Source organism: Camellia sinensis, chromosome 12, assembly GCF_055761805.1.
Source record: "Camellia sinensis isolate YWXY chromosome 12, ASM5576180v1, whole genome shotgun sequence".
In the NCBI taxonomy this organism is placed as follows: Eukaryota; Viridiplantae; Streptophyta; class Magnoliopsida; order Ericales; family Theaceae; genus Camellia; species Camellia sinensis.
In genome coordinates, this window is record NC_138972.1 from 150,936,537 (window position 1) to 150,952,779 (window position 16,243).

Sequence of the window (16,243 nt, forward strand, 5' to 3'; positions counted from 1 at the left end):
GCACCTTACTTAGATGTATCTAAAAAATAAAAAATTTGTTAAAAAATATTTTAAAAAATTAATAAATACATAAAAATATAAAAAATGTACTGAATTTTCGTATTTTTTTTGTATTTTGGACATTTAGTGAATTTTTAAAAGATTTTCTTCATCAATTTTTTACTTTTTAGATACATCTAAATTAAGTATGTCTAAAAATTTAAAAATTATTTAAAATATTAAAAAAAATTAATAAAAACAAAAAAATAAGAAAATAAAATTTTTTAAAAAATATTTTTTAAAAAGTGAAACTAAGCATTCTCTATAAATTTTTTTTCTTCCCCATAATTTTAAATTAAGTAATAGAGGGATCCAAATTTGACGTACACAGCTGCAGCCTGCAGCTCCACGCCTGAAACCTGAAAGTTTAAAAAACAAAAACAAAAACAACAACAAAATCAAAAACAATCCGGAGAAGGCTTTTCTATGGCGGGAGAGGAAGAAGAAGGAGAAGAAGACAGTTTAAAGCAATCATGGTCTAGAGAGAAAGAGAGAGACATAGACACAAATCTAGAGTGAGAAATTCAAAATCCAAAAACAGCAGAAGGAGGGAGGCATTAGAGAGAGAGAGAGAGAGAGAATGGGGAAGGGGCCGTTCTGTTTTGGCCGGAAGATGAGCCGTCGCCGCCCTAAGAAGTCGAGTCAGACGGCTACGGCGCCGGCGCCTCCGTCGCCGAATAATAATTCGACGTCGGCGATGGTGGCGGGGTCGTCGAGCAAGACCAAGAAGAAGGCAGGAGGGGCGAAGCTGTGGATGAGATTGGATAAGTTGGGGCAATCGGAGCTCATGGAGTGCGACAAGAGCACAATCATCAAGCGCGTCTCTATTCCTGCTAGGGATTTGAGGATCCTTGGCCCTGTCTTCTCTCACTCCTCCCATATCCTTGGTAATCATTTTCAGTCTTTCATCTTCTAGGTTAACTCATTTTCTCATTCACAACTCTAAACTTTACTCTAATTTTTTTACTTTGATATGAAGAATTCCAATGGAACCATAAATTTTAGTACAAGCTTCAAAGTGGTAAATTTAGGACCCACAAAATACACTTCGACTAGTTTCCCATTGATTTTGGTATAAGTTTGGGTCAAGGAGTGGAGGATTTTTTTTTGGTGATTTTTACACAAATTTAAGTTTTGATAGGTTTGACTCAAGGATTGGATATATGCCCTTAACAGGTCTTGTTGACAAATTTTCTTTTTCAAACTGGGTGTTTAGAATGTCTAAATAAGTATTTATTTATTTATTTTTTAATGAAAAAAAGTGTAAAAAAAATAAAAAGAGAAAAAAGTGTACTAAAATAGAGGATGCCAAATAGTGCCTTATATATATATATATATAGTTGGACTTTATTATCTACTTTTCATGACCTTGAATTGAATTTTTTTTTTTTTTTCATTCATTTATAATTGTTTTGCATCTCGAAAGTTGAAGAATTTTGAGTCTTACCTTGACGTGATTTTGGCTGACATGTCATCAAAAGTATCATCAGCCCGTGATACGGGTGTTGAGGATTGAGTTTTGCCTGTTCTCTTGTTGTGGAAACTGGATGAGTGATTCATCTCACATCACAATCACTCTGTCAATCTACTTGTGTAGCATCTTCCACAACGTGGAAGCATTGTGGCAGAGCTCTGATGTGAAAATGGATGCAGCACAACCAGCCATTAAAATCAGGGTATATGGCTGCTTTTACTGAGTATGAGTGGGGTAATACATGAGTTTGAGTTTAGATTACTTATCATAGTTGGAGTTCCTGGGAGAATGAGTAGGAATGTGGATTTTTCTAAAATTAAAAATGAAAATAAGGCAAGGATGGAAGGGTGTTAGCTCAATAGAACAGGAAGGCTCACACTTCCGAGTCTTCTGAAACCTCATTAATAGTACTGAATATTCGCAAGTATTAAAGTTTTGAAAGTTTAAGTTTATCCATTATAAATACAAGTCAAAATCACATATATCCTTTAGTGATGAGTTGAATCTCTTTGATGTAAAATTTTGAGTTTGAACATGTTAATTAACAAACTTAATAGGTCACTAAAAGTTTTTAGATTTAAGCATTTAATGGGGTTGCCAAACAATCCCGTAGTCCCATCTCTTTTTGTTTCTTTATCCCCTAATAGCTTCTCTTTTTTCTATTCATATAGTCCAGCATCAACTCATCAAGAAAACCCTTAATCTCTTTTCTGTTGTAATGATCTGGGTGGAATTTACTTATTTAATTTTCATTTGCTGCCAGTGATACCTGCATAGATTCATACGTTTGTATATAATGATTGGTTGTGATAAGAGTGAATTTGTATTGTTCCCTTCTGCAGCTAGGGAGAAAGCTATGGTTGTCAACTTAGAGTTTATAAAGGCTATAGTTACAGCTGAAGAAGTGCTGTTGCTTGATCCTCTCTGCCAGGAGGTTCTTCCGTTTGTGGATCAGCTGCGGCAACAACTTCCTCATAAAAGCGTGTCCAAAAGTCAAGGAGGGGGTCAAATGGATGTACAAGATAATGAAATGCAATTATCATCTGGGGGACAATGGTTACCCGTTCCTGAAGCCGTTGAAGGTTTGCAGTGTGGCCTCCCATTTGAGTTTCAAGTTCTCGAGATTGCATTGAAGGTTGTCTGTACATATTTGGACTCTAGTGTAGCAGACCTTGAGAGAGATGCTTACCCTGTATTGGATGAACTGGCGAGGAATGTTAGTACCAAGAATCTTGAGCACGTGAGGAGTTTGAAAAGCAATCTGACCAGTTTACTTGCACGGGTACAAAAGGTATACATTATTGATTTCTCTTTTCTACTAGTTACAACAGATTACTTCATGGTGTTGGTGCACTTGCTAGTTATTTATTTATTTTTGTTTTATCAACTTTGATGTGGAAAACTTATACATGAGAAAAGAGGAAAGCCCATGTATCCCCAGTAGTCTATTTTAAATTGTGTATCTTCTTTGCATGAAGTGTAAAACCAGGTTGGAGTGTAGATGTTGGTCGTCGGCTAAATTGGCGGCAATTGGGTCCTGTTGCATTCATTTTCCCTCTTTTGTTTATCTGCATGTAAAGAATTTATGGATGTGTTTGGTGTATCCTTCTAGTGGCTATTTGGTAAGATGAATCAGGTGTCCTTTGGGGAGGAGAGGTCCATTGAAGTAGAACAGTGTGTTGAGATAATTTAGAAACTGGTTTGTACAGCTTTTGTGCCGTTGGATGCTAATATCTAGTGGGAAAATTAGGGCTTCTAATGGTTCAAGGCTAATTGCACTCTCCTACACTTTTTGTGCTCTAATCTTGTAATTTAGTGGCATGCTTCATAATGCATGTCAATTGTCATAGATTTCAGCACCCCCTTGTGGTGCCATTCCATGCAGGAGCAGTTAAATATACTGCAGAGAACTCAATATTGAACTGTGCGTGTATGAGCATAGCAAAGAGTTTAGACATGGACTTCTTTTGGCGGGATATGCTCTGATTCCCACAAGTAGTTTGTACATCTATCAAAATTGTGCAATAAATGCGACCAAAGGATCATCAATCGTCATAAAATTATGAAGGTGTAGCTGAAGTCTCTCAATTTTAATTGAGGCCTATTTCTTGTCATTATTGTCAATTGAGCCATTTCCTTGCAAAGTTCAAATTACGGAAGCATCTACTGATAATGTTTTGGTAGCTTTTATACTAAACGTGTATTGATGTTGTTGCATGAGATTGATTCTATGCCTCTTCATTTATTTGTCGTATTGCCTTTAATGTGGAGCAAATGGTTGTTAGGTGCGTGATGAAATTGTACATCTTTTAGATGACAATGAAGACATGGCACATTTATACTTAACAAGGAAATGGATTCAGAGTCAGCAATTTGAGGCTTATTTAGCAGGTACAGCTTCTAACAGCATTGTCAGTGCTGGACATCAACTTCGCCGTCTTAGTTCTAACAGGAGTGGAAGTTTATTGTTGAGCAACCATTTGAATGACCACGATGTGGAAGATCTAGAAATGTTGCTCGAGGCTTATTTCATGCAGCTGGATGGTACCCGTGACAAGATACTATCTGTAAGTGTTATTATTATTGACAATAGCATGAGCATAGTCGAAAATAAACTAATCACATTAAACCATCTTATGACATTGTTCCTACATTGAATTTTCACTGTACATTGTATATATTGAAGGATGACAAGCTAATTTCATAGAATTAAGGTTAAGCATTTTGTGAAGTTGGATTATTCAACCCAACCAACCACCTATGTGACTCTAGGAAATACAACTTTGGTTGATTGCCGAAATATTGCAGCTGCTGTACGATCTTCTGAGTCAATTTCTATAGAGACAAAAGTCAATAGCTCCTCACAAATTTGTCCTTTCTATCTGTAGAGTACTTTCCATGGAACGGTTCTTGATGCTCTGTGGATTGTAGAAACAAATGTTCCCACCCCACCACCATCCCACCATCACTAATGCAACCACTTGTACAATTGTTTCAAGGACGCAACGAAACATAGGAAAATGCTATTTGTGAAAAACATTTTCCAAAAAAAATTCTGCGGAAATTATTTTTTAACAAAACAAACGGAATGCTAGTTTCATGCAAATGAGAAGTTTGAAGTTCAGTATTAATCTTTCAAGTTTTTGCTAGGCAAGACAACGTGGACACTTATTGAGGTCGTGAAATTAATTGGATCCACCTGCCTTCAAGACCATTGGTAAGATAGATCCTAATTGGGCAATGACGGTAGAAAAAAATCATTTGAGTCCCATTTAGTATGTTAATCTCATTCTGCCTTCGGAAAGGTAGCCCGTATCACATTCCACTTCTTGGATGCACCCAAGCAACGTTATGAAGGCTGCTTCATTGAGATTTTCATTCAGCCCCTCCATTCTTGCCCCATCCAGACATAGTCTGTGTATTTAGTTTCATATTTTGTGATGGAAGAATGTCATTGAAAGCTGATGTGAGGCCCCGTTTGGTTCTCTTTTCAAATTGTAATTTTAATAAAAAAATTTCAAAACTTTTTTCAAAACTCATAACCAAACACATAATTTAAAACTCAATTCAATTTTCAAAATTTATAACCAAGTATACAACTCAAAACTCTTTTCAAAATTCTATTTAAAAAAAAAAATTCAAATTTTCTTTTTTATTTTTTTTAAAAATTATTTTTAAAATCATAATTTGAGTGTTTTTATTTTTTTTGTTTTTATTTTTAATCAATTGGTAAATGTTAGTTGTTAGATTATCACCTATGGGAGAGAATCTCACCACTCTTGGCAAAGAGCTTAAGTGTTTGCATACCCTCAATTCAACTCTTCTAAGAAAAATTGAACCCATGACTTTTTTGGGACTAAGCCCTAAAGAAGGTATGGTGGCCAACTAGTTGATTTTAGTGTAGAGTTGTGTTTTAAGTTACGAGTCTTGAGTTTAGTTTTGAAAAGAGAAATTTTGTTTGATTATGAGTTTTGAAAAAAGATTTGAATTGTATTTTTTTAATGTGCATTGTACTTCATATAATTGTGCGCATTATTTTTTTAAATATTTGAATTGTATTTTTTTAATATTAAAAAATTTATTTTTTATTTTCAATATATAATTTTTATTTTATTTTATAAATATTTTAAAAGTTTTTAATTTTTTTTTTAACATTTTAAAATTTTTTTGGATCGTTATATATATCTAAATCATTACAAATTATTTAGCCAATACTTAAAAAAATAATTATTATTATTTTGTGAAAAAATAAAAAAATATTTTGAAATTTTTTTTTCAAAAAATATAGAATAAAAAATAATTTTAAAAAACAAAATAAAAATTATTTTTTTGAATTTTTTTTAATTAAAATTTTCAAAAAATATTTTGAATTGAGTTTTGTATTATGTGTTTGGTTATGAGTTTTTAAAATAGTTTTTTAATTGAGTTTTGAGTTATATATTCGGTTATGATTTGAGTGTGGAACTGTATTTTGAGTTTAAAATATTAAAAATAAAATAAATAAAATTTTCTTAAATTTTTTTAAATATTTAAAAATAATAATAAATCCAAAATTTTTCAAAATATAACTCAAAAATATTTTCAAAACTCACGACCAAACATTTTTATTTTTTATTTTTTATTTTATTTTATTTTTTTTTTTTTTTTCTGAACACAACTTACAAAATTATAATTTCACACTCAAATCATGATTTTAAAACAAAACCAAAAACCAAACGAGACGGAGCCATCCGGGGTGAGGTTGATTAGTTTGGCACCTTGTAATCTTTCTTGGCACTGGATCTATTGATGTGTATTTAGTATAATGCATTGATGTTGTTCTTTCAAACGGTACGCATGAGAATAATGATTACATTCATTTTCTTTATGGTATTATGAAAAAAATTTCTCAATGGAATCTGCAGGTTCGTGAGTATATTGATGACACAGAGGATTATGTCAATATCCAACTCGACAACCAGCGAAATGATCTTATTGAACTCCAGTTGATATTGAACATCGCATCGTTTGCTATTGTTTCTTGTAATCTGGTTTCTGGGATGTTTGGTATGAATATCCCTTGTCCATTGTACAATATTAATGGGATATTCGGCTATTTCGCTGGAGGTTGTACTGGTTTCTTTCTATTAGTTTTTGTGCTTATTTTTGGATACGCCAGATCGAAGAAGCTGCTTGGATCTTGAGTCCCCCTCGTAATCTGCTATACTGTGCTGTCTTGTAACGTAATATTGAGAAATTTCCTGAGCTTATTGTTCCTTCTGCCCTGTAAAGTCTTCGAATTATAAACTGCAGTTTCAGGCCAGTATCAAAGCGCCTTTTGTGTTGTATTAATACATTTAGTTTATGTTATATGGGATGTAACATTATCTGATTGGATCATTTGCCCACTCATAATCTGCTATACATATGCTTATTTTCAGTTCCGGCTTAGAAATTCTTTAAATTAGAAAATACAGTTTCATGCCATTGTTATTGCATTATGAATTTGCTGTAAGAATTGAGGAATTTTTTTGTGTTTTGAAGATGGGTTCCTCTGCGAGTTTATATAGGGCATGCTTTGCAGTAGAAGTTGAACCTAGGACCTCTGGTTAATTGTTGAGCATTGAACCAATTCAACTACACAATGTCGATGATGTAGAGAGCAATGAATGGAAAGGTAATCTTGGGTAAAATAATTACTCTTTTTTCAAAATAATATTATATGCATCAGTTAGTGTATCAATTGATGGTGTTATATAATTTAAGAAGTTTTTGGTATTTGTAATTTGTATAATGAATGGTTTCAATAATAATATCATAACTAGTGTTGGTACACTAATGGGTGTATCTAGCACCACCGTTTGTTTATTTATTTATAGGTTTAAGAAGTTTACTTCATTTATTATTATTGAGTTTACTTCATATTGCATTAGTTTCCATCATCTGTGTGTGGATCCATATCAGTGAGTTGAGGTGGCGTGGCCAGGTGATGGTGGCTGTGAAAATAATTTTCTCCCAAATAAATTGTTAATATTTTCTGTTAGTTCCCTTTCCTCCAATTCTTCTGTTTGTTGTCAATTATTTGTATGCTGACTTTTTTTTATTTATTTACAAAATAATAAATAAATAAAAAAAAAAAACAAACATCCTGGTATGTTTGGTAACGTTTACGTTTTCAGTTTATATTTACAAAAATTTTATAAACTGGTTTTTGTTTATTTTTTGTTTAATTTTAGAAAAATATAAACTACAAACGCGTTTGGTAATTGACAAAATGTTTACAAAATTTAAAAAATATAAAAAAGAGTGAAAAATGGCAAGTAGTGGCAAGTGGCGGCGAAAGACGGTGGTGGCAAGTGGCGGCGAAAGACGGTGGGTGGTGGGTAGCTGGTGGGTGGGTAATGGTGGCGGGTGGTAACGAGTGGGTGGTGGTGGTGGCGGTGGCGGGTGGTGGAAAGTGGTGACAGTGGATGGTGGGTACCTGGTGGTGGTGGGTGGTGGCGAGTGGGTGGGTGGGTGGGTGACGGTGGCGGGTAGTGGGTGGCAGCGAGTGGGTGGTGGTGGCGGTGGTGGTGGTGGCGGTAGCGGTGGCGGTGGCGGGTGGTGGTGGCAGGTGGGTGGCGGATGGCGGGTAGGTGGCGGGTGTTGGTAGTGGGTGGGTGGATGACAATGGCGGGTGGTGGGTGGTGGCGAGTGGGTGGTGGTGGTGGTGGCGGTGGCGGTGGCGGGTGGTGGTTGCAGATGAGTGGCGGATGGCAGGTGATGGTGGGTGGTGGTAGGTGGTGATGGTGGTTGGGTGGGTGACGGTGGCGGGTGGTGGGTGGTAGCGAGTGGGTAGTGGTGGTGGTGGTGGCGGTGGTGGCAGCGGGTGGTTGATGGTGGTGGCAAGTGGGTGGCGGATGGCGGGTGGAGGTGGATGGTGGCGGGTGGTGGTGGTGGTGGGTGGGCGAGTGGGTGACGGTGGCGGGTGGTAAGTGGTAGCGAGTGGGTGGTGGTTGCAAGTAGGTGGCGGGTGAGTGGTGGGTAATGGTGGTGGTGGTGGTGGTAGTGGTGGGTGGGTGAGTGGGTGACGGTGGCGGGTGGTAAGTGGTAGCGAGTGGGTGGTGGTTGCAAGTAGGTGGCGGGTGAGCAGTGGGTGATGGTGGTGGTGGTGGTGGTGGTGGTGGTGGTGGTGGTGGGGGAGGGTGGGTGGGTGGGTGGGTGGGTGACAGGTGGCTGGTGGTGGTAGGTGGTGGATGGTGGTGGTAGGTGGGTAGTGAGTGGTGATGGCAAGTAGGTGGCGGGTGGTGGTGGCGGGCGATGGATGGTAGTAGCGGGTGGTGGATGGCAGGTGGGTGGTGGGTGGTAGTGGTGGTGGTGGTGGTGGTGGCAAGGGGTGGGTGGTGGTGGCGAGTGGGTGGCAGGTGGGTGGTGAGTGGTGGTGGCAGGTGGGGGTGGGGGTGGGGGTGGGTGGTGGGTGGTGGTGGCGGAAGACGGTAGTGGAAAATGGTGGCGGGTGGTGGCTAGTGTTGGGTGGTTAAAAAAAAAAAAAACTGAAAACCCAAAATGGAAACACATTTTTTGTGTTTTCATTTTTTGGCCAAATTTATAAACTGAGACCACTGATTTATAAATCAAAAATTTTACCAAACAAGTTTTTATTTGAGTTTTTAAAATTTTTATAAATATAAACAGAAAACTGAAAACGTAAGTGTTACCAAACGGTACATGTATTGCTCTTATTACTAGCCGGTCCTTGGAAACATCATCAACAATCTTTCTCTTTGTTCATATTTACGTATGAAAAGAGTCTTAAAGATTTGTTTGTATTTGTAAAGGTTTTTTTTTTTTTTAAATCAATTGATATGAGCTTGACTATAAATATGAAAACAATTACATCAAATTGAACAATTATATATTTACAAGTCCAACAACCATTACAAATAAATCACCAAGTCTAAACACCCTGGTTAAATTTACACCAAATATAAATTTTTATTGTTCATTTCTTAAAATTTTATGAGTTAGATTAAGGTTATGGGTGTAATTTTGGCCCGTAGCCTGCGGGTGGCCCAAAGTCCGCCTGCAGCCCGAGGTGAGCCCGGCCCATTAAGACCCATTTAGGTCCAAGCCCAGCCTGAGAGGTTTTGGGCCTGGGCCTGGGCCATCGTTTTGAAGCCCAACTCAGCCCATGGGCCCGACTCATTGGCTTGCTCAAAGCCCGGCCAAAAGCCCAGTCCACCCGATGTCCAGTGCTATTTTTAATGTAAAATAATAAAATTTTGGTAGAAAAAATAAAAAAAAATTATTTAGGCCCGTCCAAAGCCTGAGCCCAGGCTCGAGCCCATGGGCTCGGCCCACTGGCCTGCCCATAGCCCGAATACCCCTGGTCCAGGGCCTGGGTCTGGGCTTAGTTTTCTGGTCTGTGGGCTGGCTTGGCCCGGCCCATTTTTTGGCAGCAGCCTACAAGGCCCGACATGGGCCCGGCCTGGTCCGAACCTAAATGGGCCAGGCCGGGCCAAAATTACACCCCTAATTAAGGTTATGTGAGTTAGGCCTGCTTGAATTGCATCATGGAATGAGGATCTTTGGCTTGGTGGTTGTGTAACATCACTTATGGTGTGAGATTTTGAATCTAACTCTTATAAAGAGAAATTTGATATCTTTTATAATAATGTTTATTTCTCTCCAATTACTGGGTTATATCTAACAATTAGTGACTGTTGGGCTTAGTAATAGTGATCTATTTAATGTAATATTTTTGTATTTGTAAATTGATATATAAAAAAATGCACTATAAAAATAAATAAAAAAGTATCCAAAACTTTATTAGAATCAAGTTGAGAATCCTTGTTATAGGATTTATCACCCTGATTCTAATTTTGTGATATTTAGGTTATGTTTGGTTGGAGGATTTGAGAAAGAATTTAAAAGAAAAAAGAAAAAAGAAAAATGTGTGTGAAATTCTGTAAAATATGGATATATGTTACACACCCATATATCATTTTACCCATAAACTATTATAAAGTATCACTTTACCCTTTAACTATAAAAGTGTATAATTAAATATTTTAACTATCAAAATATCACAGACTCTTTAATACGAGGATAAATTATAAATACACTCTCTGAAATTTGCTTAAAATACGAATTATTTTTTGTAGTTTGAAAAATTATAAATACCTCTCTATCATAAATTTTTATTTAATAAAATTAATTGAAAAAGTAAAATTTTTAACTATTCACTTATACAGTAATAAAGTTATCTAAATTATTAATTGAAATAAAATTTTAACATTATTAAAAACTGTTAATTAACTTGATGATTTATTAATAAAAAGACATGTTTGTTATAAAATTAGAAGCTATATGGGGCATAATATAATCCTTAGAATCACAAGAAATAATTTATAATTTAAATAAATCTCAAAAAGTGTATTTATAATTTACCCTCAGTACTATTAACTAATACTCTTCACGAAAGTGGTGAAACGACCAAATTAACTAATATCTATTACATCTCACACGTTCCTTCTCTTTGAATTCAATCATAAACAATTGCAGCATATTTAATGGAGTTTGATGCAATGTAAAATGTGTGAATGACCACTATCATTCTCAATATGATAGAAGTGGTTATAGTTTTCTTGTAGCCAACTTCCCATAGTAGTGTATGGCTGTGAAAATTATAAAGAGGGTAAAATCAAGCCGGATTGCATTGTGGCTATTCATTTTATAAGTCTCGTTTGGTAAGTAATTTTTTTAGTCAAAAAGTCAAAGTCATTAAAAAAATTAAAAAGTCAACAATTCATATTAAAAAGTCAAAGATTTTCTTTTTCTTTTTACTTTTTACACATCTTTTTGTAAAAAATCAAAAAATTATCTCAAATATACTAGTTTTTTCAACTCATATTTTAGCCAAATAACTAAAAACTTACTAAATTAACCTGTTCCCAAACGAGACAGATAAATACTAATAAATATCTTATTGGACACTTCCCAATATGTGGTTGAGCTTTCTAACTATAACCCCAAAATCTTTTTTCCTGACTAAGGTGTCGTTTGTCATGCGAGTGTTTTAATTAAAAGGTAAAAAAAGAATATTAAAAAATTAAAAAGTTTATCATCTATATTAAAAAGTTAAAAATTCTCTTTTCCTTTACTTTTTGTTTATCTTTTTTATAAAAAACTAAAAAATTATTTCAAATATACTAATTTTTTTTATTTCATATTTTAATTAAAAAATCAAAAAATTATTAAAATAATGGGTATGTTTGGTTTGCATTTGGGAGATAAGTTTTAGAAAAAAATCTCTAAAAAATTGTTTGGTTTGAGTTTTTCTCAAAAAATTTTCAAAATCACTTTCTCTCTTTTACACGTCAATCAATCATTTTTTCTCTCTCTTCTCTCATTTTCAATCATTTTTTCTCTCACATACATCTACTCAAATTATCCCAAACTCCCAAAAAAACAACTCTCCCAAAATATACAACCAAACAAACTAAAAAAATTTCTAAACTCTCTCCCCAAAATTTTTTCAAAAATAACTCTCCCAAAAATAAACCAAACAAATCCGATATGTTCCCACACGAAACCTAACAATACATTGTTGAGATGTATTTCAATTATGACAAATTGGATCCGGAGTACCTGCTGTATAGCAGGGTTGCGGTGAATGAATACGGCGCCGTTTTGAGAGTTGTGGAGTCATTTTCGCATGTGCAAGGCAGCACACCATGATTTTATTTTATTCAATATTTGTTTGGTTAATTAAAATCGATGTTAATTAAAACCCATTGGTTGAATTGGTTTGGTTTTTTCAATATTTTGGTTCAGTTTTGGATCTTAAAATTATGGGTCCAATAGAATTGGTTGGATTCTTGAGTTAAATGTCTTTATACTTGGTAACGTTGTATTTGTTTGGATAAAAAAATATTTTTATTTTTATATTTTTTGGTATTTAGTACAATCAAAAATAAAAATTAACTGAAAATATTTTTCATGATTAATAAAAAACAAGCCTATTTAGGTGAAAAATATTTTTCAATTTTAAAAGGCGGATAACGTTTTTACGAATTAAAATTTTGCTAATATCACCACATCACCACTATCATTTTCACATCTACCTAGGGGTGCAACTCGGGCGGGTTCGGTCGGGCTGGGGGTCTGCCCAAGCCCGACCCGAATTGTATTTGGCACTGCCCAAGCCCGCCCAAGCCCGACTATGAATCCGAACATTGTTGCCCAAGCCCGGCCCAAGCTTTGTATTTTGAACTCGGGTTGCCCGAATTGTCCGAGTTCAGAAACCTGTAGGTAGATCTAAGGGTAGACATAAAAGATGCTAATCTAATGGTAGAAAACTAACCAAAAAAAAAATAAAAAATAAAAATTAAGACTAATTCTTTTACTTAATAGAAGACTAACCAAAAAAAAAAAAAAAAAATAAAAATTAAGACTAACTCTTTTACTTAATTTATATATATTACATAATTTATTAAATTATATATATATATTATATATTATATATTATATAATTTATATAATATATTAAATTGAATTCGGGTTCGGGTTCGGGTTGCTCGGGTTGGCCATTGGTTCTGCCCAAGCCCGGCCCGAATTGCAATTCGGGCATCAAAAATCTGTCCAAGCCCGTCCAGATTACAAGATATAGTTGCCCAAGCCCTAAAAAAACTCGGGCTGGGCTCGGGTTGCTCGGGTTGAGCCCGCCCGAGTTGCACCCCTACCTCTACCACCACATTACAATTACCACCACTATTGCTGTCACCATCATTGCATCTATCGTCGCTCCACCATTCCACACCTCCAGCTCTACTTTGTTCCACCACTACAATCACCAAATATAGAAAAATATTTTCTGTGAAAAATATATTTTTTGAAAAATCTATGATTATAAGACTCAAAATCGAGCCCAAATATTAAAAAAACTAAATCAATCAATACGGTGCCGGATTGACTCACAAAAACCCTGTTGTGCTTAGGCGCACAACAGGCACCTCAGACCCTGACAAATTAGTGAAAATCATCACAGTTTGTTTACAAAATATTTAGTTTGGTCTTAAACCAAAATCGTTTAATTCGATGGAACCACCATTTACAGCAACTTGCCATCATTACAATCTATTCACAAAAATATTATATAATAAAAATATCAATATATCGTTTGACATTTCTAAGATTAGGTTTAACATAATTCTTATATAAGGTTGTGATAGAATATTTTAGGGTCTCTATTAAGTAACTATATATATATATATATATATGGACAAAATCTATTTTATTCCCTTGTGATTTAATGCAATAACATTTTATCTTCTTGTCGTTAAAAAATAATCATGTGGTGAAATGAATTCAAAAATACTCTTTTGTCCAAACAGAACCTCTTAATCTTTTCTCTCTATTACTTTCTTCTCCGCTTCTCAATGATTATGCTTGCTAGCTTTGGAAAAAGAGTTAATGATGTTATGATCGCCGTGCAAGGCAATTAGAAATTCGGCGAGAAAGAGGATTGCCAAGACCCTGTACCAAGACGGAAAGCCGAGCCAGGTGGCTGATCAGTTGGTGTGTAATAAGATTTCTTCGGCTAAAAAATACGATGCCAACCCAATTTGTTGTGTGCAAGTAACGACTTAAAAAGAACCCTCCATTCGGCTAACAAAGTCGTTCTTAGTTAGGTGAAGACGGTCCGTAAATACAAAGGGCGTTTAAATCTTTAAGGACAAGGGCGTCCCGCTCACATTTTGCTAAAGTACGATCCCACCTACTCAACCTTTTCAGTGGGCGATCATATTCCTGTGCCGAGGGGGAAACAACAATTGACGGCACTTGTTTTCCCTAATTTCAAATGTTTTAAGGATATTGGGTTCGAAGGTTCAGACGCCGAGGAGGCTGGACCTGAAGACCGTTTAGAAGAAGGTGTAGACGGCGAAGAATTTGGACTTGAAGCCCATTTAGAAGACCAAGACTTAAGCAGAGAGCTTGAGTTGGCCTTCGAGCAGTTCATCCTAGAGGGTAGCAGCCAGCCCTCTATTTCTGGCCGAGCTACAGTTACGTCTCCTAAAGACGATATTTTCACTGAATTAGGAGATTTACTTGGGGTCGATTCTGAAAAGATAGGCAGAGAGTCGCTTGCCCAATTCGCCAGAAGTAGGAATGTCGAAAATATGGCAACAAGGAGGAGAGCCTGTTCTGGGGGTGGCTTGGAAACTCCCATTCCAGTGGCTGTTCCAGAAAATGAACAGTTGATTATGGATGAAGTTGTTGAAGTACCTAGTCGACAACAAACGGAAAATTTAGGCTCTGAGAAGATAAAGCAAAGAAGCGAAAACGGCTTGCCGAGACCCTTGAGCCATCAGAAGAACCAATTGACAAATGGCAAAGAATAGAGGCACTTTCTCCTGCTCGGCTGAGCCATTCATCATCCAGTCCAAATGTTCGCCAGTTCTGGCCAGTGGATCGGCCATCAAAGATCCCGCCGTCACGTTGAGTGTTGCGTTGGCACTTTCACTTCCGTCTGACGAGTCAACCTTTTGTGCTGAGCCAGATGTCGTTTTCATTGCTTTGGCAGCACAATCGACAATATTGGTAAGTCGTTTCCATTGTTATATCGTTCTTGTGCCGACTACTAGCTTTGTTATACGATGTTTTGTACGCGGCAGGGAGAATTGCAGAAATCAGCTGCCGACACTATGACACCATAGAAAGATTTGGCATTCTAAAAGGATAAATTGTAGAGGAAAAACGCAAGGTCGAAACTGCTGTGGCCGACTTTTTAATGGCGACACAGAAGGTGGAAGCCAAATCCAGAAGAGTTGATGAAGAACAGCTAAGGGCGGATGCCGAATAGGAGAGGACCAAGCACACCAATCTGCTCTTTCGAGCCGCCAAAGAAAGGGAAAACAATATAGACTGAGAATTGAAGTTGGCCAAGGAAGAAAACGTCAAATTAAAGGCCGAGTTGGAGAAAGTGAAAGAGGCGCAGGCACGTGCGAAGGCCGATGCGACCAAAGTACATGAAGCCGGAGAAACAGCAACAAATGAGCTATATGCAGATGAGGCGTTAAAGTTTGAGAACCGCGGCTTCAAGCACGGTTGGTTGAAGGCTCTAGCGGCTGCCAATGTAACACTTGAGCAGCCAATTCCTTATGAGCAGTTGGAGGTGGAGCCCCTGGAGTCCGATCCGGAGGAGTTTGAAGATAATTAGTTTAGCTTTCTTTGTATTTTTGTTAGGATGCCGTTTTGATGTCTTTTTGAAGCTTCCTTTGTACCTATACTTTTGTTTTGTTTATTGTAGAAGTCGGTCATTTTCATTGATAAAGTGGCCTATGTTTGAAGTACACTTTATGAATGAAAATGCCTGTTTTGATGTTTTATTTTAACCTTGTTTGTTAGAATGATGAATGCTAAAATGATAAATGTTTGAAGTACTGTTTCAATGATGAATGTTTTTAATGTTTTAACCTTGTTGGTTAAGTTGGCCATGTTCAAATAATGTAGGGAGTACCTGATGCACTTAGCGCAGAATAATCGCAAGACTGAAAGCTTTAATAGTTAGGGAAGAGGAGAAATTCGGCGGATGAAGGAAGAGGCCGAATATATTCACATATCTGCTCCTGTCCCAGTTGAACATGGGTTGCCACCACCGTTGATGACGTATCTAGTGCCAAATAAAGAAAATAAGCGTTCAAGTGGGGAAGTGGGAAAATTCAGAGAAATGAAAGAAGAGGCCCAATAGATTCACATATCTTCCCTTGT

The 16,243-nt window shown here is 36.4% G+C and overlaps 1 protein-coding gene across 1 annotated transcript; it reads left to right on the forward strand.

Moving 5' to 3' along the window:
* The first annotated feature begins 331 nt into the window (after nt 1-331).
* On the forward strand, nt 332-6,892 carry LOC114287327 (magnesium transporter MRS2-4). Its single transcript, XM_028230644.2, has 4 exons — nt 332-926; nt 2,356-2,804; nt 3,799-4,080; nt 6,418-6,892. The coding sequence occupies exons 1-4, from the start codon at nt 620-622 to the stop codon at nt 6,694-6,696; spliced, it is 1,317 nt and encodes a 438-aa protein (XP_028086445.1). The 5' UTR covers nt 332-619; the 3' UTR covers nt 6,697-6,892.
* Nucleotides 6,893-16,243: the final 9,351 nt, after the last annotated feature.

Coding starts and splice junctions, on each gene's coding strand:
- LOC114287327 (XM_028230644.2), top strand. CDS start 620: ATGGGGAAGGGGCCGTTCTGTTTTGGCCGGAAGATGAGCCGTCGCCGC. Junction 927..2,355: donor TCACTCCTCCCATATCCTTG/GTAATCATTTTC, acceptor TCCCTTCTGCAG/CTAGGGAGAAAGCTATGGTT. Junction 4,081..6,417: donor CCCGTGACAAGATACTATCT/GTAAGTGTTATT, acceptor TGGAATCTGCAG/GTTCGTGAGTATATTGATGA.